Source organism: Siphateles boraxobius, unplaced genomic scaffold, assembly GCF_051911475.1.
Source record: "Siphateles boraxobius isolate OS27281-9 unplaced genomic scaffold, OSU_SipBor_1 4, whole genome shotgun sequence".
In the NCBI taxonomy this organism is placed as follows: Eukaryota; Metazoa; Chordata; class Actinopteri; order Cypriniformes; family Leuciscidae; genus Siphateles; species Siphateles boraxobius.
In genome coordinates this window covers 820648-846595 of record NW_027509030.1, presented here as the reverse complement: position 1 = coordinate 846595, position 25948 = coordinate 820648, and the positions used below count along the sequence as shown (strand labels likewise).

At 41.8% G+C, this 25948-nt stretch overlaps 1 protein-coding gene across 4 annotated transcripts in view; it reads right to left on the bottom strand.

Moving 5' to 3' along the window:
• Window positions 1–420: 420 nt before the first annotated feature.
• Window positions 421–25948, bottom strand: part of ptpro (protein tyrosine phosphatase receptor type O) — a 92160-nt gene continuing 66632 nt past the window's right edge. The window contains exons 17-28 of one of the 4 annotated variants that reach the window (XR_013192922.1): window positions 16839–16922; window positions 15375–15410; window positions 14606–14687; window positions 14428–14518; window positions 12454–12530; window positions 11901–12035; window positions 11671–11793; window positions 10093–10247; window positions 9363–9498; window positions 8738–8846; window positions 1860–3119; window positions 421–1223 (exon numbers count right to left, since the gene is read on the bottom strand). Coding sequence is in view for 2 of the 4 variants with exons in the window: in XM_077197563.1 (XP_077053678.1) it covers window positions 8742–8846; window positions 9363–9498; window positions 10093–10247; window positions 11671–11793; window positions 11901–12035; window positions 12454–12530; window positions 14428–14518; window positions 14606–14687; window positions 15375–15410; window positions 16839–16922 (1024 nt within the window). In the remaining 2 variants the exon portion in view is untranslated. Of the gene's footprint in view, window positions 3120–8737; window positions 8847–9362; window positions 9499–10092; window positions 10248–11670; window positions 11794–11900; window positions 12036–12453; window positions 12531–14427; window positions 14519–14605; window positions 14688–15374; window positions 15411–16838; window positions 16923–25948 lie in introns of all 4 variants that reach the window. The other 3 variants (XR_013192923.1, XM_077197563.1, XM_077197565.1) reach the window with 3 other exon arrangements.

Below are 25948 nucleotides of genomic sequence, written 5' to 3'. Positions count from 1 at the left end.
CGGATTACGTGACTCCGAGTTTGTATATTTTTAGCACCAATTTTAAACTAAATAAGCATTAATATAACATCTCATTTGTGCATTGATGGCTGTTATGTTAAATAAAATTGATTAAGGGATTTTACCTTTGAACACTATTGTTGACTCGTTTAATGACGGCCTTGCACAAAATTCTCAAAACGCACACAAGATGACACCATTTATCAGAATATCCAATATTAGCTACAAAATCTATACCAGATAAAAGAAAAATACTTAAATATCGGGAAATCGATATATCGGTCTACTCTACCGATAAACAGAACCGATATTAATGCATATTGTATACAAAACACACACTTCTAATAGAGGAGTCTGAAAAAGTGCCAAAAAATAAAGACGTGTTAGTCAGTCACACAAAACAACTCCAGCTCATAGGAATACGTGTTCAAACGTTTATTTTTTTTTCCAAACAAACACACATTAAAACTCTGATGGCGATTGTGGATTGCTCTGCTACTTGAAGTCACACAATACACAAGAATGGCACCAAAAGACAAACGAGTTTGACCTGGACAAAAACGAAAGAAAACTGATCAAGTGAAGTGGCCCGTCTGCTCCGAATCCAGTTTCGTTCTTATCAAGATGAACCAGTTCATTTTAACACAATACAGCAATTCTTTTGTCATTTCTTCTTGAAATAAACAGTATTTACAGCTCAGTGCCTTGTTGATATTATAAAACTCACATCTCAGATGAGGAAACAGCCTGTAAACTCAAGACATTTGTAAACTCACTTGTGTGTTTGACAGAACAGGCAAGTGTGGAAATAACAGCCCAGCTGACAACAAGAACGTATCGTTCGTAATCTTCCCGGAAACTTTGTTTCTGAATGTTCTCAGAAAATTCTAAAAGCATTTTAAAATGTTTAAAAACGCTCAACATTCCATTTTATCATTCTTCGGGAACGTTACATTTGAATGTTCTCTGAACATTCTGAAACAACGATACATTGTTTCATTTAACATTTAAAAAATGTTTTAGAATTAAATGTTCCTTGAATGATGGTAATGTTTTGAGAACATTATTAAAGACCAGATAACTTTGAATGAACGTTCTATTAAAGGATTAGGTCACTTCAGAATTAAAATTTACTAATAATTTACTCACACACACACGTCATCCAAGATGTTCATATCTTTCTTTCTTCAGTGGAAAAGACATGAAGGTTTTTGAGGAAAACACTCCGGGATTTTCTCCATATAGTGACTTCAATGGAGTCCAACGGGTCGAAGGTCCAAATGTGAGTTTCAGTGCAGCTTCAAAGTGTCGACACGATCCAGCCGAGGAATAAGAGTCTGATCTAGACAAACCAGCGCACATTTATAACAAAATACACATTTATATACTTTTAACTCATCTTGCACGAGCTGTGATGCGACGCACATTACGTTGTCAGGTTGAAAGGTCAAGCGTGACATAGGGGTAAGAACAGATCTAGTGTTTACAAAGACTAAATCAAACGCACAAAAATAAATAATTAAAATAAAAGGTAAAACAACGATGTCGGACGATTTTGGAGTTGGAGGAGAAAATGAGAGGGAGTTATTCGCCCTATCCTACATTTCTGAACCAGAACACACGTGACCTTTCAACATTATTACGTAATGTGTGTCGCTTCACAGGTAGTGCAAGATGAGTTAAAAGTATATAAATGTGTATTTTAGTTATAAATGTGCACTGGTTTGTCTAGATCAGACTCTTATTCCTCGGCTGGATCATGTCGAGACTTTGAAGCTGCACTGAAACTCACATTTGGACCGTTGGACTCCATTGAAGTCACTATATGGAGAAAATCCCGGAGTGTTTTCCTCAAAAACCTTCATGTCTTTTCGACTGAAGAAAGAAAAACATGAACATCTTGGATGACGTGTGTGTGAGTAAATTATCAGGAAATTTTAATTCTGAGGTGAACTAATGCTTTAACGTTCCCTGTCAGCCGGGACTCTGAGCTCGAGTCTAAACCTAAAGATGAGACTAATCTCAAGTCTTTCATTTTGCAGCATGCAACACGACATCAGTGTCAGATTCAGCAGTGATGATGATGATGATATACACGAGTTGCTGGATGCTCACATTCAGTCCGACCGCAGCCGCTTCACCGGAATTGTGCAAATGCCACTGGAAAGAGTCGACGAGTGTAAACTCGAACTCAACGCCAGTGACAATCCAGTGTGTGCAGATGAAGTCGGAAGTTCAGCTGATGTGTGTGTGTGTGATGAAACTTTAGCAGAAACACACAGAAGCGCAGCGTTGACCTCAGATGCGATCAGTCTGTTCAGATAATCCTTCTTTCGTTGCTTTATCTCACACACACAAACACTCACACATTCACTCACTCACACATACACACACACAAACACTCACTCACACACACATACACTCTCACACATTAACCCACTCACTCACACATACATACACACACACTCACACACAATCACACTCACGCATTTACTCACACACACTCACATTCACACATTTACTCACACACACTCACATTCACTCAAACATACATACACACACACACACACACACTCACTCACTCACACAGACACTCAAACACTCACTCGCTCACACATACACATTCACTCACACATACTCACGTTCTCTCACTCACTCACACACAAACTCATATTCACTCACTCTCACACACACTCGAACAATCTCACACAGTAGCAGATCTGACGGTGTGTTGGGGAAATCCCTCTTCCGTTGCTTTCTCCCGTCAGTGTCTTGAGCGCATCAGTGTGTGGCAGTGATGGAGATTAATGGTCCAAAACGCTGTTTTTGAACCGCTCGGCTTCTTCTGAAGACGTGAAAACTAACTCTATTACAGACAGAGTGCGATATAAACTCACAACACACACTTTACACCGGCCTAAAACAAGCGCAGATGATCCTGAGATTCACACACAAACTAAAACACTAGATGCTGATGGATCCGTCGGGCCGGGAGAACGAGGCAGCTCGTTTTTTAAGGCATTTGATTTGTTTCGTGGTTAAATAAGAGCTTGTATGGGGAGTAAATGAGTGTGAGATTCTCCTCTGCGGACAATGCTTTCAGTGTCGATGAATCAGACCTGCAGGAAAAACAGAGCGAGACACACGTGAGTTAAAACTTAAGGGGTTAGTTGACCTCAAAATGAAAAAAAAAAAATGTACTCACCCCAATGCCATCCAAGACATCCATGTCTTTCTTTCCTCAGTGGAAGAGAAAATACGTTTTTTGATAAAAACATTTCTGGATTTTTCTTTGAATAATGGACAATGGCAATCAGCGTTTTGAAGTCCAAATCAATGGAGTTTCAAAGGTCTTTGAAGTGCTTCAGCGGACTGTGCACGATCAGCTGAGGAGGAGGGGCTTATCTAGCGAAACGATGGGTCATTTAAAAAAAAAAAAGAAAAAAAAAAAATATATATATATATACTTTTTAACTACGATTGTTCGGATTGAGCTGATATCGACAGTGACCTTTCAACATGATGATGTAGTTCCCGGCGCGTTGCAGATCAGCTCAATCCGCACAATTGTAGTTAAAAAGTATATATGTATATTTTTGGTCCCACTTTATGTTAAGTGGCTTTAAGTACTATGTACTTACATTGAAACTAATAATTTGATACAATGGACTTATTGTGTACATACATGTTTTTACGTTGTACTTATATTTTAAAAATACCTACATGTAATTACAGCTGTAATTAATGTATGTAATTACATTAGTAATTAAACTGTTGACCCTTCCCTTACACCTTATCCCAGCCTTAAACCGACCCATACCACACACACACCTGACCCTACGTATCACACACCTGACCACACACACCTGACTCTAACCTCACCCATATCACACACACCTGACCCTAACCTTATCCGTATCACACACCCCTGACCCTAACCTCACCCGTATCACACACAGCTGACCCTAACCTTATCCGTATCACACACACCTGACCCTACGTAACATACACCTGACTCTAACCTCACCCGTATCACACACAGCTGACCCTAACCTTATCTGTATCACACACACCTGACCCTAACCTTATCCGTATCACACACACCTGACCCTAACCTTACCCGTATCACACACAGCTGACCCTAACCTTACCCGTATCACACACACCTGACCCTAACCTTACCCGTATCACACACACCTGACCCTAACCTTACCCGTATCACACACACCTGACCCTAACCTTACCCGTATCACACACACACCTGACCCTAACCTTACCCGTATCACACACACCTGACCCTAACCTTACCCGTATCACACACAGCTGACCCTAACCTTATCCGTATCACACACACCTGACCCTAACCTTATCCGTATCACACACACCTGACCCTAACCTTACCCGTATCACACACACCTGACCCTAACCTTATCCGTATCACACACAGCTGACCCTAACCTTACCCGTATCACACACAGCTGACCCTAACCTTATCCGTATCACACACACCTGACCCTAACCTTACCTGTATCACACACAGCTGACCCTAACCTTACCCGTATCACACACACCTGACCCTACGTAACATACACCTGACTCTAACCTCACCCGTATCACACACAGCTGACCCTAACCTTATCTGTATCACACACACCTGACCCTAACCTTATCCGTATCACACACACCTGACCCTAACCTTACCCGTATCACACACAGCTGACCCTAACCTTACCCGTATCACACACACCTGACCCTAACCTTACCCGTATCACACACACCTGACCCTAACCTTACCCGTATCACACACACCTGACCCTAACCTTACCCGTATCACACACACACCTGACCCTAACCTTACCCGTATCACACACACCTGACCCTAACCTTACCCGTATCACACACAGCTGACCCTAACCTTATCCGTATCACACACACCTGACCCTAACCTTACCCGTATCACACACAGCTGACCCTAACCTTACCAGTATCACACACAGCTGACCCTAACCTTACCCGTATCACACACACCTTACCACACCTGATCCTAACTAACCTTACCAGTATCACACACCTCACCCTAACCTTACCCGTATCACACACACAGCTGACCCTAACCTTACCAGTATCACACACACCTGACCCTAACCTTACCCGTATCACACACACCTGACCCTAACCTTACCCGTATCACACACAGCTGACCCTAACCTTACCCGTATCACACACACCTGACCCTAACCTTATCCGTATCACACACACAGCTGACCCTAACCTTATCCGTATCACACACCCCTGACTCTAACCTCACCCGTATCACACACAGCTGACCCTAACCTTATCCGTATCACACACACCTGACCCTACGTAACATACACCTGACTCTAACCTCACCCATATCACACACACCTGACCCTAACCTCACCCGTATCACACACAGCTGACCCTAACCTTATCCGTATCACACACACCTGACCCTAACCTTATCCGTATCACACACACCTGACCCTAACCTTATCCGTATCACACACACCTGACCCTAACCTTACCCGTATCACACACAGCTGACCCTAACCTTACCCGTATCATACACAGCTGACCCTAACCTTACCCGTATCACACACACCTGACCCTAACCTTACCCGTATCACACACACCTGACCCTAACCTTACCCGTATCACACACACACCTGACCCTAACCTTATCCGTATCACACACACCTGACCCTAACCTTACCCGTATCACACACACCTGACCCTAACCTTACCCGTATCACACACACCTGACCCTAACCTTACCCGTATCACACACACCTGACCCTAACCTTACCCGTATCACACACACCTGACCCTAACCTTACCCGTATCACACACACCTGACCCTAACCTTACCCGTATCACACACACACCTGACCCTAACCTTACCCGTATCACACACACCTGACCCTAACCTTACCCGTATCACACACAGCTGACCCTAACCTTACCCGTATCACACACAGCTGACCCTAACCTTACCAGTATCACACACAGCTGACCCTAACCTTACCCGTATCACACACACCTGACCCTAACCTTACCCGTATCACACACACCTGACCCTAACTAACCTTATCCAGTATCACACACAGCTGACCCTAACCTTATCCAGTATCACACACAGCTGACCCTAACCTTACCCGTATCACACACACCTGACCCTAACCTTATCCGTATCACACACACCTGATCCTAACTAACCTTACCAGTATCACACACCTGACCCTAACCTTACCCGTACCACACACAGCTGACCCTAACCTTACCCGTATCACACACACCTGACCCTAACCTTATCCGTATCACACACACAGCTGACCCTAACCTTACCCGTATCACACACACCTGACCCTAACCTTACCCGTATCACACACACCTGACCCTAACCTTACCCGTATCACACACAGCTGACCCTAACCTTACCCGTATCACACACAGCTGACCCTAACCTTACCCGTATCACACACACCTGACCCTAACCTTACCCGTATCACACACACCTGACCCTAACCTTATCCGTATCACACACACCTGACCCTAACCTTATCCGTATCACACACACAGCTGACCCTAACCTTACCAGTATCACACACACCTGACCCTAACCTTACCCGTATCACACACACCTGACCCTAACCTTACCCGTATCACATCTCAATAGCAGCAAAAGTTTTTACAATACAACATGAACACAATAAGTACATTGTACATATTTTTCACTGTAAGTACATAATACTTAAAGCCACTTAATATAAAGTGGGACCATATTTTTTTTTGAAAATGACCCATCGTTTCGCTAGATAAGCCCCTCCTCCTCAGCTGCGATCGTGCACAGTCCGCTGAAGCACTTCAAAGACCTTTGAAACTGCATTGATTTGGACTTCAAAACGCTGGTTGCCATTGAAGTCCATTATTCGAAGAAAAATCCAGAAATGTTTTCCTCAAATTTAATTTCTCTTCCATTGAGGAAAGAAAGACATGGATATCTTGGATGCCATAGGGGTGAGTAAATTATTAGGAAATTTTCATTTTGAGGTGAACTAATCCTTTAATGATTTTAGTTCATGCGAGTGACTATAGCGGCTTTCGCACCGCAGGAACTAAGAATGATTTTAGTTCTAGGAACTCTACTGTACGTACACACCGCCGCGGCTTTCTCTGAAGAAGCTCTGGCCGCTGTCACGGACGAAAAAAGTACGGGGAAGCTTGTTGACGCTTTGGCCGCTCTGACGTAGCAGCAATCAATGTTTGAGAGAGGAGAAGTGTCACAACCACTGATCTATATAATGTCATTCTATATAGATCAGTGGTCAAAGCATGAAATGTAAACAGAAAAAACAAGCAATACATCGACACTAGAAACCTTTTATAATGACACCATTTTTATAACCGTTTTGGTCACATTTGCTCGGGAAAAAAAAGAATTAGCCATTATTATTTGCATCTATTGCAATTGGTCACATTGGCGTTACCGTGAGCAAATGAATTGCATTCCCGCTTAAAACGAGCGTTCGTAAATATTTTCCAAAAAAAAGTTGCGCTCATCCTCAAACGTGTATCACTGGATCATTATGGATCATCGCGAAGTTGTTGTATTTGCGGAGAAGACGTCGGACTTCATGATACACTCCAGAACCGTTATCTATATGCAAACAACGTCTTATCATAAATGATAGGAAACCTAGCAACAGTGATGATTAGCTTCTCCTCCATTTTCTCGGAACTAATGTTTTGGTAGGAACTAAAGTTTACATCGTATGTTTCTCCGGAATCAGCCAGCGCTGATGAATTCGATTGGTTGCTGCCGTTTTGCCGCTGAATCGTGTCATAGCTCATTACCATAAAGTTGAGCTACTTTCAACTTTCTGATTGACGCCCAAAACGCAACGCCGATGGATTTAGCGCTTCTTGCAGCGGAGAGAAGACGACTTCCGGTAGCTTTGGAAGCTCAAGTCGGCGGCGGTGTGAACGTACAGTTAGAGGAACTGATTTACTCCTACTTCAGAGTCTAAACCAGCGCTATAGGAACTACACATTCACATTCACACAGCGGTTAAGTGTTCGCTGCGTCCGCCATTATTAAACAGCTAAACGCACAGATTATAGCCTATATATTTACTCCAGAAACTAACTCTACATGTAAAACAGAGACAGATGGAGCTCTCAATCTTTACACTGAGGAGAAAACCCAACGCAACTTTGAGGAGACCGAGAGAAACGTGATCATGTGTTTCTGCTCAGCGACACTGACATCAAACACACGCCATACGCTAATAACTTTATTACTGTCTACTTTCTATGAATATCAGTTCTATCTAATACCGTATTGGACAGGACTGATCGACAGATCGTGAACGAATGAACAGGAGAATGTGAGCGCTGTGTGCTCAGGCGTTCTCAACACCGTCACAATAAAAGTCCCAACAACAAGCGTGTGTTACGTTAGAGTTCCTACTAGCGGAGCGAATGCAACCAGGAAAACGTTCCTAAGGGATCATTAGTTCCCGGAGAACCATCCTGGAGACTCGATCCCAGAACTATCCGGTTCTAAACACATTGTGAATGATCAAAGACGCGATCTGAGAGAATCGCCGCGCGCGTGAGATATTTGGTATGCTAAATATTTATTCAGAATCCCGCTGTGTGAATGTGTTCTGACGGACAACTGCACCGGCGACCACAATAGAGGCTTGGAACTCACTTCATTAGGACTTGCTGACGTTCTCGTAGATGACATCACTAGTGTGCGACTGCTGCTTCTTCTTCTTCCACATGAGCAGGACACACTGATGGATGAACACGTACTGCTCCTGCACACACACACACACACACACACACACACATACACACAGTGTTTTTAAGGGGACTCTCCTTAGACGTAATGGTTTTTACACTGTACAAACTGTATATTCTCTCCTCTTACACTAAACATACCCATCACACACAACTTTCTGCAATTTTGCATTTACACTCACATTCAGAGACACATACACACTCAAACAATCACACACACAGTGAAAGTCCGGCACCAGGCACAGGACGTCCACGTACTTGCACACACTCTCTCTCACACACACATACACACGCACACATTCTCTTTCTCTCTCACTCACACACACTCTCACACTCTCTCACACACACATTCTCACTCTCACACACACTCTCTCACACTCACACTCTCTCACACACACATTCTCTCTCTCACACATTCTCTCTCACACACACACTCTCTCTCTCACACACACACACACACACACTCTCTCTCACAAACTCTCTCTCTCACACACTCACTCTCTCTCTCACTCACACACACACAGGTTGTGTACCTCAGTTTGCACCATGGAGAGCCGGTGCGAGCGCATGTCCGACACCAGGCCCAGGACGTCCACATACTCGTGCTCCTGGATGTGCTGCATCAGACGGTCCAGAGCGATGAACGTGCCGGTCCGGCCCACTCCAGCGCTGAGGGAACACACACACACACACGAGCATCATACTGTCAGTAACACATGTGAAGAGCTGTTATCTCTGGTCAGTGAACCAGTTCTGATCCACGTGTTCGACTGACTACCCGACCGACGGCTCAGACCCGTGACCCGACTGACGGCCTGACCCGTGACCCGACTGACGGCTCTGACCCGTGACCCGACTGACGGCTCTGACCCGTGACCCGACTGACGGCCTGACCCGTGACCCGACTGACGGCTCTGACCCGTGATCCGACTGGGGCTCTGACCCGTGACCCAACTGACGGCTCTGACCCGTGACCCGACTGACGGCTCTGACCCGTGACCCGACCGACGGCTCTGACCCGTGACCCGACTGACGGCCTGACCTGTGACCCGACTGACGGCTCTGACCTGTGACCCGACTGACGGCCTGACCCGTGACCCGACTGACGGCCTGACCCGTGACCCGACTGACGGCCTGACCCGTGACCCGACCGACGGCTCTGACCCGTGACCCGACCGACGGCTCTGACCCGTGACCCGACCGACGGCTCTGACCCGTGACCCGACCGACGGCTCTGACCCGTGACCCGACTGACGGCCTCACCTGCAGTGGACGACGATCGGGCCTTTGGTTCTGTTGACCTGCTGCCGGACGATCTGCACGAACTGTAAGATGCTCTCGATGGCGTTGACTGTGGGAACCCCGTGATCGGGCCACGACGTGTAGTTAAAGTGCAGAACATCCTGAGTCTCATCAGCCTGAGGGAGGGGCCACACACACACATCAGATCACATAATACTCCATCTATCTATATCTGTCGATCTGTCTATCTTATCTGTCCATATCTATTTGTCGGTCTATCTTATCTGTGTGTCTATCTATCTTGTCTGTCTGTCTATCCATGTCTGTCTGTCTATCTTATCTATCTGTCTGTCTATCCATATCTGTCTGTCTGTCTTATCTATCCATCCATATCTGTCTGTCTGTCTTATCTATCTGTCTGTCTATCCATATCTGTCTGTCTGTCTTATCTATCTGTCTATCCATATCTGTGTGTCTATCTATCTCTGTCTGTCTCTATCTGTCTGTCTGTTTATCCATATCTGTCTGTCTGTCTGTCTTATCTATCTGTCTATCCATATCTCTCTGTCTATCTTATCTATCCATCCATATCTGTCTGTCTGTCTTATCTATCTGTATATCTCGTCTGTCTATCTTATCTATCTGTCTGTCTATCCCTATCTGTCTGTCTATCTATCTTATCTATCTGTCTATCTATCCATATGTCTTATTTATCTATCTTATCGACTGTCTATCTATCCATATGTCTTATCTATCTATCTTATCTGTTTGTCTATCCATATCTGACTATACATCTGTCGATTTTATCTATCTATCTATCCATCTATCTATCTATCTATCTATCTATCTATCTTGTCTGTCTGTCTATCCATGTCTGTCTGTCTTATCTATCTGTCTGTCTGTCTTATCTATCTATCTGTCCATATCTGTCTGTCTGTCTTATCTGTCTATCTATCCATATGTCTTATCTATCTATCTATCTTATCTGTTTGTCTATCCATATCTGACTATCCATCTGTCGATTTTATCTATCTATCTATCCATCCATCTATCTATCTATCTATCTTATCTGTCTTTCTATCTATCTATCTATCTATCCATCCATCTATCTATCTATCTATCTATCTTATCTGTCTTTCTATCTATCTATCTTGTCTGTCTGTCTATCCATGTCTGTCTGTCTATCTTATCTATCTGTCTGTCTATCCATATCTGTCTGTCTTATCTATCTGTCTGTCTGTCTTATCTATCTGTCTATCCATATCTGTCTGTCTATCTGTCCATATCTGTCTGTCTATCTTATCTATCTATCTATCCCTATGTCTTATCTATCTATCTTATCTGTTTGTCTATCCATATCTGACTATCCATCTGTCGATTTTATCTATCTATCCATCCATCTATCTATCTATCTATCTATCTTATCTGTCTTTCTATCTATCTATCTATCTTATCAGTCTTTCTATCTATCTCTCCTATCTGTCTTTCTATCCATCTTATCTGACTATCCATCTGTCTATTTTATCTATCTGTCGATCTATCTGTCTGTTTATCTTATCTGTCTACCATCTATCTGTCTGTCTGTCGTGTTGTTCTCACATATCCCAGTCTGAAGTCTCTGATGGTCCACTCGGGAGAGTCGGTCTCTGACAGCATCTCGACTGTGATCTCTCCGTACGCCACCGGCTCCTCGGTGAACGGCCAGTAGTGATCGCACTTCACCTGCACACGAGCACATTCACCGTTAGCATCCGCTAGTGCCTACACAACCTCATCACAGCGCTCCGTAACCATGGCGGCCAGCGGAGGCGGTTGCCATGGGAACTGACCCTCCTGCGCTCGTTACACTGGGTCAGCATGACGATGATGTTGGACTTCTGCTGCAGAACCATCTTCCAGAACTCGTTCCTGGTGTCGGGCAGCGGCCCCTGCGTGGCGATGTACTCGTGCGGAGAGCTGTAACCCTGCAGACGCACATCACACACTGAGTTGTGTTTGTCTTATATGCACTGTTTTTGTACTCTATTTTATTTTCATGCATGCTAATAATCAGACTCTCTTGGAGTTATAACCCTGGAGACGAGATGCACATTACACACAGAACATCTGGTTCTTCAACAGTTGATATTCAATTCAATTCACATTTATTTGTACAGCGCTTTTTACAATACACATCATTTCAACAGCTTTATAGAAAGTGCATGAGTCCATATTACAGTTACAGTGATCTGTTATCAGAGGAAACTGTCTAAGTTATGTATTTCAGAAATGTACATATACAAAATCACAGTTAGCTAAAAATGTATTAATTTAAGGCAGAGCTCATTGAAGTAATGAATACTTGTTTGTTCACAAATGATTAGATATTGATGATTTACTCACAGGAATATAGTTTGCATTGATGTAATCCGAGCCTTCGTCGTTGTGCAGAGAGATCAGCTTCACTCGACTGAAGTCATCTACACCAAACACACATCCACAGCAACTGTGTTATCACCATCTCCTCGTTACAGAACACCAGAGGCCATTCAGAAACACACTTGTACCAAATGCAATAAGGGGTCGGACATGTGTGAATATTTTAAGCTTTGAAATTGTGGATGTTGTGTATTGTTAAATGTTTTGTGATTGTATGGTGAGACCAAAGACCAATTTACAGCTGCGGCTGAACAATAAAGTAGAGAGTGCGTGAGTTTGTGTGTGTGTGTGTGTGTGTGTGAGTGAGAGAGTGAGTTTCTGTGTGTGTGAGAAAGTGAGTTTCTGTGTGTGTGTGAGAAAGTGAGTTTCTGTCTGAGAGAGCGTGAGTTTGTGTGTATATACATATATTAAATATGATCAAACTTTTGTTAGATGTGATTAATTGATTTGATTGTACTAGTAAATACACTCACCTAAAGGATTATTAGGAACACCTGTTCAATTTCTCATTAATGCAATTATCTAATCAACCAATCACATGGCAGTTGCTTCAATGCATTTAGGGGTGTGGTCCTGGTCAAGACAATCTCCTGAACTCCAAACTGAATGTCAGAATGGGAAAGAAAGGAGATTAAGCAATTTTGAGCGTGGCATGGTTGTTGGTGCCAGACGGGCCGGTCTGAGTACTTCACAATCTGCTCAGTTACTGGGATTTTCACACACAACCATTTCTAGGGTTTACAAAGAATGGTGTGAAAAGGGAAAAACATCCAGTATGCGGCAGTTCTGTGGGCGAAAATCCCTTGTTGATGCTAGAGGTCAGAGGAGAATGGGCCGACTGATTCAAGCTAATAATGAGCAACTTTCACTGAAATAACCACTCGTTACAACCGAGGTATGCAGAAAAGCATTTGTGAAGCCACAACACGCACAACCTTGAGGCGGATGGGCTACAACAGCAGAAGACCCAACCGGGTACCACTCATCTCCACTACAAATAGGAAAAAGAGGCTACAATTTGCAAGAGCTCACCAAAATTGGACAGTTGAAGACTGGAAAAATGTTGCCTGGTCTGATGAGTCTCGATTTCTGTTGAGACATTCAGATGGTAGAGTCAGAATTTGGCATAAACAGAATGAGAACATGGATCCATCATGCCTTGTTACCACTGTGCAGGCTGGTGGTGGTGGTGTAATGGTGTGGGGGATGTTTTCTTGGCACACTTTAGGCCCCTTAGTGCCAATTGGGCATCGTTTAAATGCCACGGCTTTCCTGAGCATTGTTTCTGACCATGTCCATCCCTTTATGGCCACCATGTACCCATCCTCTGATGGCTACTTCCAGCAGGATAATGCACCATGTCGCAAAGCTCGAATCATTTCAAATTGGTTTCTTGAACATGACAATGAGTTCACTGTACTAAAATGACCCCCACAGTCACCAGATCTCAACCCAATAGAGCATCTTTGGGATGTGGTGGAACGGGAGCTTCGTGCCCTGGATGTGCATCCCACAAATCTCCATCAACTGCAAGATGCTATCCTATCAATATGGGCCGACATTTCTAAAGAATACTTTCAGCACATTGTTGAATCAATGCCACGTAGAATTAAGGCAGTTCTGAAGGCGAAAGGGGGTCAAACACAGTATTAGTATGGTGTTCCTAATAATCCTTTAGGTGAGTGTATATGATCTTTTTTATACTTATAATAATTAAAAAGTTTTAAAATGAAATATTGATATTGACAACAATATCATTAAAATTATTTATAGGAGGATTAGATTATTCCTCCAACAGTTTTTCTTTTTACAAATAATTTTTTTTTATCTGGTTGTTTTAATTATTCGACTTAAAAGTGTGAGGTCACACATGCTGTAGCCAATGAGAGCTGTGTTGCTATGACTACAGTGGGCGGGGCTTTCATGACGGCCACTCACAGGGCAGGATGTTGGTGTAGCGGTTCTTGGGTCTGTTGACGGGCAGATCAGCGGCTTCATGAGTCAGATCGAGACCAACACTCTTCAGCTCCTAACGGATAAAACACAGCTGTCACACAAACACACACACACAGAGGCCTGACACAGAAACATGCGTGTCCTTCATGTGTTCTGTTACCTCAAACTGCAGAGAGAACTTGTACGCCGAATCTTTGCTCATGTCTTTGATGTAGACGTCAAAATCACTGAGCTGCACTGGACTGAAGACACGCGCACACACACACACACACACACACACACACACACACATATCATGACAGGGTTCATACAATTGCTTAAAGAACCTGAATATGACTTTTTGAAATGTAAGTCCTGGAAACCCCTTGAAAACAGTCATATTTATGAAAAAGTGCTTGAATTATTGCAAGACAATTTATGGGAAATGTATTTTTACTTTTATTAATAAAACAATCTTTTCACACAAAATCAACGCTACAACCAGTCTGATGTAGATATTGAGGCATTTCGCACGGTTATGAGTGTGATATTGCTCATTAATATCGAAGCATATGATACATCTTTTATTCTTCAACTCAATCATATATTCATGAGAGAAAAAATCAGTTTGAATAAGGAAAGCGATATCTTAATCATCGTATCTTTTCAGTGGTTAAAGTTTCCAGTCTTTGCTTGTGCTGCACTTTATTTTTACCGTTTTGTTTTATTGGTTTATTTTTATGTAACTTTTTTTTAGAATTTAAAAGATAATAAAGAAAGATATTGTTTTATAAGTGAGATCTCTGATTGTAGTCCTTGAAAAAAAACCAAAAAAGTAGTGCTGGGATTTGATTTTATACAGTATCTGTACGAACGAGGCTCTTTACTTGCACTACATGAAGCAGAACACACACACACACACACACAGGATGGTTTTACTCTAGTAATACCTGGTTAGTTTCCTCTTCTTCAGGGCAGTTTTGCTCCTGCAGGTCAAAGACACACAGAAGCGTTAGTGAAACGACACGCACACACACACACACACACACACACACACTCCTGAAGATCTGAATCCTACAAACTAAACATGCATTTCCAGGTTCTGGAGCTTCAGTGCTTGCGTGTCTTCCTGGACCACACACACACACCCATTCACAGAAAAATCTTATAATTTTATTAATGTTATTTTTTCCAAACAGTATTAAGTTTTTCAAAATAATTTATATAAATGTATATGAAATAAATATACATTTTATTTAATTGGTTTACAGTGTGTATTTGTTTTAGAATTTATACAAATATTTTTATAATATAATATTTATATATTGCCTAAAAACTATTTTATAATTTATATACATATTTATTTGATATACATTTTCTTTTATATATATATATATATTTTAACTTTTATCATTTTATTCCAATTATATAATATATACATACATATTTATCATTTATTTATATATCTATTTTCAAAACAGTGAGTATTTTCTTTAGAATTTATAAAAATACTTTTTATAATAAATATGATATTTATATATTTTCATTTAAAAATTTATATAGATATTTATTTGATGAAATAATCAATAATCAATTGTAAAACAGTGTTTTAGAATTTATAAAAAATAGTATATATATGTATATAGTTTCAAAACTTAATTTTTTAGCATTTTATAATTTAACTACATTTTATTTGATCAAATATATTTTATTGTACTTTTTTTAACTTTTACATTTTATTCAAATATAATAGATTAAATATAAAATATTTTATAATTATTAGTGTTTTTCTATAGCCTTCCATATTATGATTTTAACTCATGTTCAATTATACAGTGTTTTGAATCATTTATAGACATTGTATCATTTTACTTTTTTGTTTATATTTTTAAACAATCATATTAATATATGCATATATAATTTTATAAATAATAGCATTTCTCCATTATATCTCTTAATAACTGTAAATCTTTCCCCATAAACTAAGTGCATTACTGTTATTATTTCCTGTGATTGACAGCTGTCACCAGAGCTCAGCTCGTATTAAACCTGGAACGATCCTTCAGGAAATCAAAGGAATAGAAAAGGAGAAAATCTGCATACAGTCCAACACAGAACAGAGGAACTAGAGCAAACATGCAGGACGAGAAACTGTCGGGCTACAGCTGTGTGTGTGTGTGTGTGTGTGTGTGTGTGTGTGTGTGTGTGTGTGTGTGTGTGTGTGTGTGTGTGTGTGTGTGTGTGTGTGTGTGTGTGTGTGTGTGAGACGTCATGCAGAGCGTTAGGGTCATGCTGGAGTCAGACACAGAATCAAGAGCTCAGTCTGCATCTACAGTCAGGCTACAGTGTGTGTGTGTGTGTGTGTGTGTGTGTGTGAGTCTCCAGAGCTCGGCGTCGGCCGTGCCGATACTTACCACGGATTAATATAAAAGGCCAAAAGATAGTCAGTCCAAAGGCAGGATGGCAGAAGCGTGAGGAACGCAAAGAGACTCCTGCGCCTGAAGCCGTTTCAACAAAACAGAAAAGCAAAAGACATAAAAAAAGACCAAGGGCAAAAAGTTGGGGACAAAACATGATGCTCCATTAGTAATAGTGACACACACACAGATGATTGAGCATATTTCATTAGTGTTCGACAGGTTAATGAACGCTTCATGCAGTCAATGTCATCGACGTGTGTGTGTGTGTGTGTGTGTGTGTGTGTGTGTGTGTGTGTGTGTGTGTGTGTGTGTGTGTGTGTGTGACTGACAGATCTGATCGTCTCAGCTGGATATTAACAGACGCACAACAGAAAACACACGCGTGCAACTCAATCATAACTGATGCGATGCACCATATTAAACCACTGCATGTTTATATACACTTCAAAATATGATATTACTGTCTCGTTTTCCAGCACAAATATCTAAACATTTTTTAAATCAAGATGCATTTACTGGAAAAGCAAAATAACTGATAATAAAGGAGTCATGACATGAGAAATCAAATTTGACCTTGATCTTTAGACATATTCGAGGTCTTTGTACCATTAAAACATCCTGCAAGTTTCAGAGCTTAAAACGTCCTCATTATCAACATAATTTCATTAATATTAAATTCCTCATTATAAGTATTTATTTAATCAAGCTCCAAAAACTGCTCGTTTGGATATTGTGGGATCTGTTATGTCACACGGGCAAATATATTTGCATATGCCCGCCTCCAGAGCAAGACATCGGCCAATAGTAATACATCATTGCAGCATAGGCCCCGCCCACTAGTGCAACAGGCCCCGCCCACTGGTGTTCAGTCTCTTAAAGTCCCTGTAAAGGCAATTTAAACACATGATAAATGTTAGAAATGTATTGCTAAAACATATTACAAAGACTGTGAACTGTGAAGTACTGAATTGTGGAGTTAGACCGTTAAACAGTTTTTCAACATTGATATTTTCCGGATTTTTTGGGGCGGGTCTAAAACGGGGCTCGATGACGCACTGGAGCCCCTGAAGTCCTGGACACGCCCCTATTTAATGACGCACTGGAGCCCCTGAGCTCCTGGACACGCCCCTATTTAATGACGCACTGGAGCCCCTGAGCTCCTGGACACGGCCCTACTTGATGACGCACTGGAGCCCCTGAGCTCCTGGACACGCCCCTACTTGATGACGCACTGGAGCCCCTGAGCTCCTGGACACGCCCCTATTTAATGACGCACTGGAGCCCCTGAGCTCCTGGACACGCCCCTATTTAATGACGCACTGGAGCCCCTGAGCTCCTGGACACGGCCCTACTTGATGACGCACTGGAGCCACTGAGCTTCTGGACACGCCCCTACTTGATGACGCACTGGAGCCCCTGAGCTCCTGGACACGCCCCTACTTGATGACGCACTGGAGCCCTTGAGCTCCTTGACACGCCCCTACTTGATGACGCACTGGAGCCCCTGAGCTCCTGGACACGCCCCTATTTAATGACGCACTGGAGCCCCTGAGCTCCTGGACACGGCCCTACTTGATGACCCACTGGAGCCACTGAGCTCCTGGACACGCCCCTATTTAATGACGCACTGGAGCCCCTGAGCTCCTGGACACGGCCCTACTTGATGACGCACTGGAGCCCTTGAGCTCCTGGACACGCCCCTACTTGATGACGCACTGGAGCCCCTGAGCTCCTGGACACGCCCCTACTTGATGACGCACTGGAGCCCCTGAGCTCCTGGACACGCCCCTACTTGATGATGCACTGGAGCCCCTGAGCTCCTGGACACACCCCTACTTGATGACGCACTGGAGCCCCTGAGCTCCTGGACACGCCCCTATTTAATGACGCACTGGAGCCCCTGAGCTCCTGGACACACCCCTATTTAATGACGCACTGGAGCCCCTGAGCTCCTGGACACGCCCCTACTTGATGACGCACTGGAGCCCCTGAGCTCCTGGACACGGCCCTACTTGATGACGCACTGGAGCCCTTGAGCTCCTGGACACGCCCCTACTTGATGACGCACTGGAGCCCCTGAGCTCCTGGACACGCCCCTACTTGATGACGCACTGGAGCCCCTGAGCTCCTGGACACGCCCCTACTTGATGACGCACTAGAGCCCCTGAGCTCCTGGACACACCCCTACTTGATGACGCACTGGAGCCCCTGAGCTCCTGGACACGCCCCTACTTAATGATGCACTGGAGCCCCTGAGCTCCTGGACACAGCCCTACTTGATGATGCACTGGAGCCACTGAGCTCCTGGACACGGCCCTACTTGATGACGCACTGGAGCCCCTGAGCTCCTGGACGCGGCCCTACTTGAGGATGCACTAGAGCCACTGAGCTCCTGGACACGTCCCTGTTTGATGACGCACTGGAGCCCCTGAGCTCCTGGACACGCCCCTAGTTGATGATGCACTAGAGCCCCTGAGCTCCTGGACACGCCCCTACTTGATGACGCACTGGAGCCCCTGAGCTCCTGGACACGCCCCTACTTGATGACGCACTGGAGCCCCTGAGCTCCTGGACACGGCCCTACTTGAGGATGCACTAGAGCCACTGAGCTCCTGGACACGTCCCTGTTTGATGACGCACTGGAGCCCCTGAGCTCCTGGACACGCCCCTAGTTGATGATGCACTAGAGCCCCTGAGCTCCTGGACGCGCCCCTACTTGATGATGCACTAGAGCCACTGAGCTCCTGGACACGCCCCTACTTGATGATACACTAGAGCCACTGAGCTCCTGGACACGCCCCTACTTGATGATGCACTGGAGCCCCTGAGCTCCTGGACACACCCCTACTTGATGCACTAGAGCCACTGAGGCTGGCCGCTCCACAAACAAATAGAGCACATTCGCATCAGTTTGCCGCTCAATCGTGAGTTACTGTCAGTACTATTATAGTTACTACAGCGTACAGTTTGCTAGTTATGTCTTCGTCACGGAAATGTGTACTACCTGGATGCGATCATGTACAAAACAGATCGGTGTCCTTATTTAAATTTCCTAAATACGATCACATCAAGAAGAGGTGGATTTATTTTATTGAAGAGCCACCACCTTGATGGAGAGCTGAGGATCACCACCAAAACCCGCCCCTGTAGTGATTATTTTACACGGGATAGTTTTATAAACTTTCGTCGGAGACAACTGGGATTCACTGATAATCCGCTGTTACTGGTGAATGGGGCAGAACCGACTATCTCCCGCCTCGGCCTTCATCCTCCCGTCACGCCGACAGCTGGTGCCATCATCGGCAGTGCGTGCCCAGCAATGAGTGTAAGTTTGTGTGCTTATGTTAAAACGTTAAATAACCTAATAAACTGCTAGGAGCAGTTGAGACAGTTGAGTGTGGCAACGGCAGCTTTACCACGAGTGGGCGTAGTTTCAGCGCAGCCGGCGGACACGCCTCCAGCGTTTGAGAGCAGAGACTATTGCTCATTTTTTCAAGATTTTAATAGCTTATTTTATTTACTTGCCTGCTTTTTTATCATTCAAATTTGGCTGGGTGTCTAATAACACATTTTTCTGTGATATGACAAACTCAGAACACATACTTCATTTTGACTTTACAGGGACTTTAACGACAAACAGAAGCCATTATAATGACTGACGCTGTCTACACTGATACAGTATACAGATGTGTGTTCAGATTATAATGACTGATGCTGATACACTGATACAGTATACAGATGTGTGTTCAGATTATAATGACTGACGCTGATAGACTGATACAGTATACAGATGTGTGTTCAGATTATAATGACTGACACTGATACACTGATACAGTATACAGATGTGTGTTCAGATTATAATGACTGACGCTGATACACTGATACAGTATACAGATGTGTGTTCAGATTATAATGACTGATGCTGATACACTGATACAGTATACAGATGTGTGTTCAGATTATAATGACTGACGCTGATACACTGATACAGTATACAGATGTGTGTTCAGATTATAATGACTGATGCTGATACACTGATACAGTATACAGATGTGTGTTCAGATTATAATGACTGACGCTGATACACTGATACAGTATACAGATGTGTGTTCAGATTATAATGACTGACGCTGTCTACACTGATACAGTATACAGATGTGTGTTCAGATTATAATGACTGACACTGTTTACACTGATACAGTATACAGATGTGTGTTCAGATTATAATGACTGATGCTGATACACTGATACAGTATACAGATGTGTGTTCAGATTATAATGACTGACACTGATACACTGATACAGTATACAGATGTGTGTTCAGATTATAATGACTGACGCTGATACACTGATGCAGTATACAGATGTGTGTTCAGATTATAATGACTGACACTGTCTACACTGATACAGTATACAGATGTGTGTTCAGATTATAATGACTGACACTGATACACTGATACAGTATACAGATGTGTGTTCAGATTATAATGACTGACACTGATACACTGATACAGTATACAGATGTGTGTTCAGATTATAATGATTGACACTGATACACTGATACAGTATACAGATGTGTGTTCAGATTATAATGACTGATGCTGATACACTGATACAGTATACAGATGTGTGTTCAGATTATAATGACTGACGCTGTTTACACTGATACAGTATACAGATGTGTGTTCAGATTATAATGACTGACACTGATACACTGATACAGTATACAGATGTGTGTTCAGATTATAATGACTGACACTGATACACTGATACAGTATACAGATGTGTGTTCAGATTATAATGACTGACGCTGTTTACACTGATACAGTATACAGATGTGTGTTCAGATTATAATGACTGACACTGATACACTGATACAGTATACAGATGTGTGTTCAGATTATAATGATTGACACTGATACACTGATACAGTATACAGATGTGTGTTCAGATTATAATGACTGATGCTGATACACTGATACAGTATACAGATGTGTGTTCAGATTATAATGACTGACACTGATACACTGATACAGTATACAGATGTGTGTTCAGATTATAATGATTGACGCTGATACACTGATACAGTATACAGATGTGTGTTCAGATTATAATGACTGACACTGTCTACACTGATACAGTATACAGATGTGTGTTCAGATTATAATGACTGACACTGATACACTGATACAGTATACAGATGTGTGTTCAGATTATAATGACTGACGCTGATACAGTATACAGATGTGTGTTCAGATTATAATGACTGACACTGATACACTGATACAGTATACAGATGTGTGTTCAGATTATAATGACTGACACTGATACACTGATACAGTATACAGATGTGTGTTCAGATTATAATGATTGACACTGATACACTGATACAGTATACAGATGTGTGTTCAGATTATAATGACTGACGCTGATACACTGATGCAGTATACAGATGTGTGTTCAGATTATAATGACTGACACTGATACACTGATACAGTATACAGATGTGTGTTCAGATTATAATGACTGACACTGATACACTGATACAGTATACAGATGTGTGTTCAGATTATAATGACTGACACTGATACACTGATACAGTATACAGATGTGTGTTCAGATTATAATGACTGACACTGATACACTGATACAGTATACAGATGTGTGTTCAGATTATAATGACTGACACTGATACACTGATACAGTATACAGATGTGTGTTCAGATTATAATGACTGACACTGATACACTGATACAGTATACAGATGTGTGTTCAGATTATAATGACTGACACTGATACACTGATACAGTATACAGATGTGTGTTCAGATTATAATGACTGACACTGATACACTGATACAGTATACAGATGTGTGTTCAGATTATAATGACTGACGCTGATACACTGATACAGTATACAGATGTGTGTTCAGATTATAATGACTGATGCTGATACACTGATACAGTATACAGATGTGTGTTCAGATTATAATGACTGATGCTGATACACTGATACAGTATACAGATGTGTGTTCAGATTATAATGACTGACGCTGATACACTGATACAGTATACAGATGTGTGTTCAGATTATAATGACTGACGCTGATACACTGATGCAGTATACAGATGTGTGTTCAGATTATAATGACTGACGCTGATACACTGATACAGTATACAGATGTGTGTTCAGATTATAATGACTGACGCTGATACACTGATACAGTATACAGATGTGTGTTCAGATTATATTGACTGACACTGTCTACACTGATACAGTATACAGATGTGTGTTCAGATTATAATGACTGACACTGATACACTGATGCAGTATACAGATGTGTGTTCAGATTATAATGACTGACACTGTCTACACTGATACAGTATACAGATGTGTGTTTATATTATAATGACTGACGCTGATACACTGATACAGTATACAGATGTGTGTTTATATTATAATGACTGACGCTGATACACTGATACAGTATACAGATGTGTGTTCAGATTATAATGACTGATGCTGATACACTGATACAGTATACAGATGTGTGTTTATATTATAATGACTGACGCTGATACACTGATACAGTATACAGATGTGTGTTTATATTATAATGACTGACGCTGATACACTGATACAGTATACAGATGTGTGTTCAGATTATAATGACTGATGCTGATACACTGATGCAGTATACAGATGTGTGTTCAGATTATAATGACTGACACTGTCTACACTGATACAGTATACAGATGTGTGTTTATATTATAATGACTGACGCTGATACACTGATACAGTATACAGATGTGTGTTCAGATTATAATGACTGATGCTGATACACTGATGCAGTATACAGATGTGTGTTCAGATTATAATGACTGACACTGTCTACACTGATACAGTATACAGATGTGTGTTTATATTATAATGACTGACGCTGATACACTGATACAGTATACAGATGTGTGTTTATATTATAATGACTGACGCTGATACACTGATACAGTATACAGATGTGTGTTCAGATTATAATGACTGATGCTGATACACTGATACAGTATACAGATGTGTGTTCAGATTATAATGACTGACACTGTCTACACTGATACAGTATACAGATGTGTGTTTATATTATAATGACTGACGCTGATACACTGATGCAGTATACAGATGTGTGTTCAGATTATAATGACTGACACTGTCTACACTGATACAGTATACAGATGTGTGTTTATATTATAATGACTGACGCTGATACACTGATACAGTATACAGATGTGTGTTTATATTATAATGACTGATGCTGATACACTGATGCAGTATACAGATGTGTGTTCAGATTATAATGACTGACACTGTCTACACTGATACAGTATACAGATGTGTGTTTATATTATAATGACTGACGCTGATACACTGATACAGTATACAGATGTGTGTTTATATTATAATGACTGACGCTGATACACTGATACAGTATACAGATGTGTGTTCAGATTATAATGACTGATGCTGATACACTGATACAGTATACAGATGTGTGTTCAGATTATAATGACTGACACTGTCTACACTGATACAGTATACAGATGTGTGTTTATATTATAATGACTGACGCTGATACACTGATACAGTATACAGATGTGTGTTCAGATTATAATGACTGACGCTGATACACTGATGCAGTATACAGATGTGTGTTCAGATTATAATGACTGACACTGATACACTGATACAGTATACAGATGTGTGTTCAGATTATAATGACTGATGCTGATACACTGATACAGTATACAGATGTGTGTTCAGATTATAATGACTGATGCTGATACACTGATACAGTATACAGATGTGTGTTCAGATTATAATGACTGACGCTGATACACTGATACAGTATACAGATGTGTGTTCAGATTATAATGACTGACGCTGATACACTGATGCAGTATACAGATGTGTGTTCAGATTATAATGACTGACACTGTCTACACTGATACAGTATACAGATGTGTGTTTATATTATAATGACTGACGCTGATACACTGATACAGTATACAGATGTGTGTTTATATTATAATGACTGACGCTGATACACTGATACAGTATACAGATGTGTGTTCAGATTATAATGACTGATGCTGATACACTGATGCAGTATACAGATGTGTGTTCAGATTATAATGACTGACACTGTCTACACTGATACAGTATACAGATGTGTGTTCAGATTATAATGACTGACGCTGATACACTGATACAGTATACAGATGTGTGTTTATATTATAATGACTGACGCTGATACACTGATACAGTATACAGATGTGTGTTTATATTATAATGACTGACGCTGATACACTGATACAGTATACAGATGTGTGTTCAGATTATAATGACTGACGCTGATACACTGATGCAGTATACAGATGTGTGTTCAGATTATAATGACTGACACTGATACACTGATACAGTATACAGATGTGTGTTCAGATTATAATGACTGACACTGATACACTGATACAGTATACAGATGTGTGTTCAGATTATAATGACTGACACTGATACACTGATACAGTATACAGATGTGTGTTCAGATTATAATGACTGATGCTGATACACTGATACAGTATACAGATGTGTGTTCAGATTATAATGACTGACGCTGATACACTGATGCAGTATACAGATGTGTGCTCAGATTATAATGACTGACACTGATACACTGATACAGTATACAGATGTGTGTTCAGATTATAATGACTGACACTGTCTACACTGATACAGTATACAGATGTGTGCTCAGATTATAATGACTGACACTGATACACTGATACAGTATACAGATGTGTGTTCAGATTATAATGACTGACACTGATACACTGATACAGTATACAGATGTGTGTTCAGATTATATTGACTGACACTGTCTACACTGATACAGTATACAGATGTGTGTTCAGATTATAATGACTGACGCTGTTTACACTGATACAGTATACAGATGTGTGTTCAGATTATAATGACTGATGCTGATACACTGATACAGTATACAGATGTGTGTTCAGATTATAATGACTGACACTGATACACTGATACAGTATACA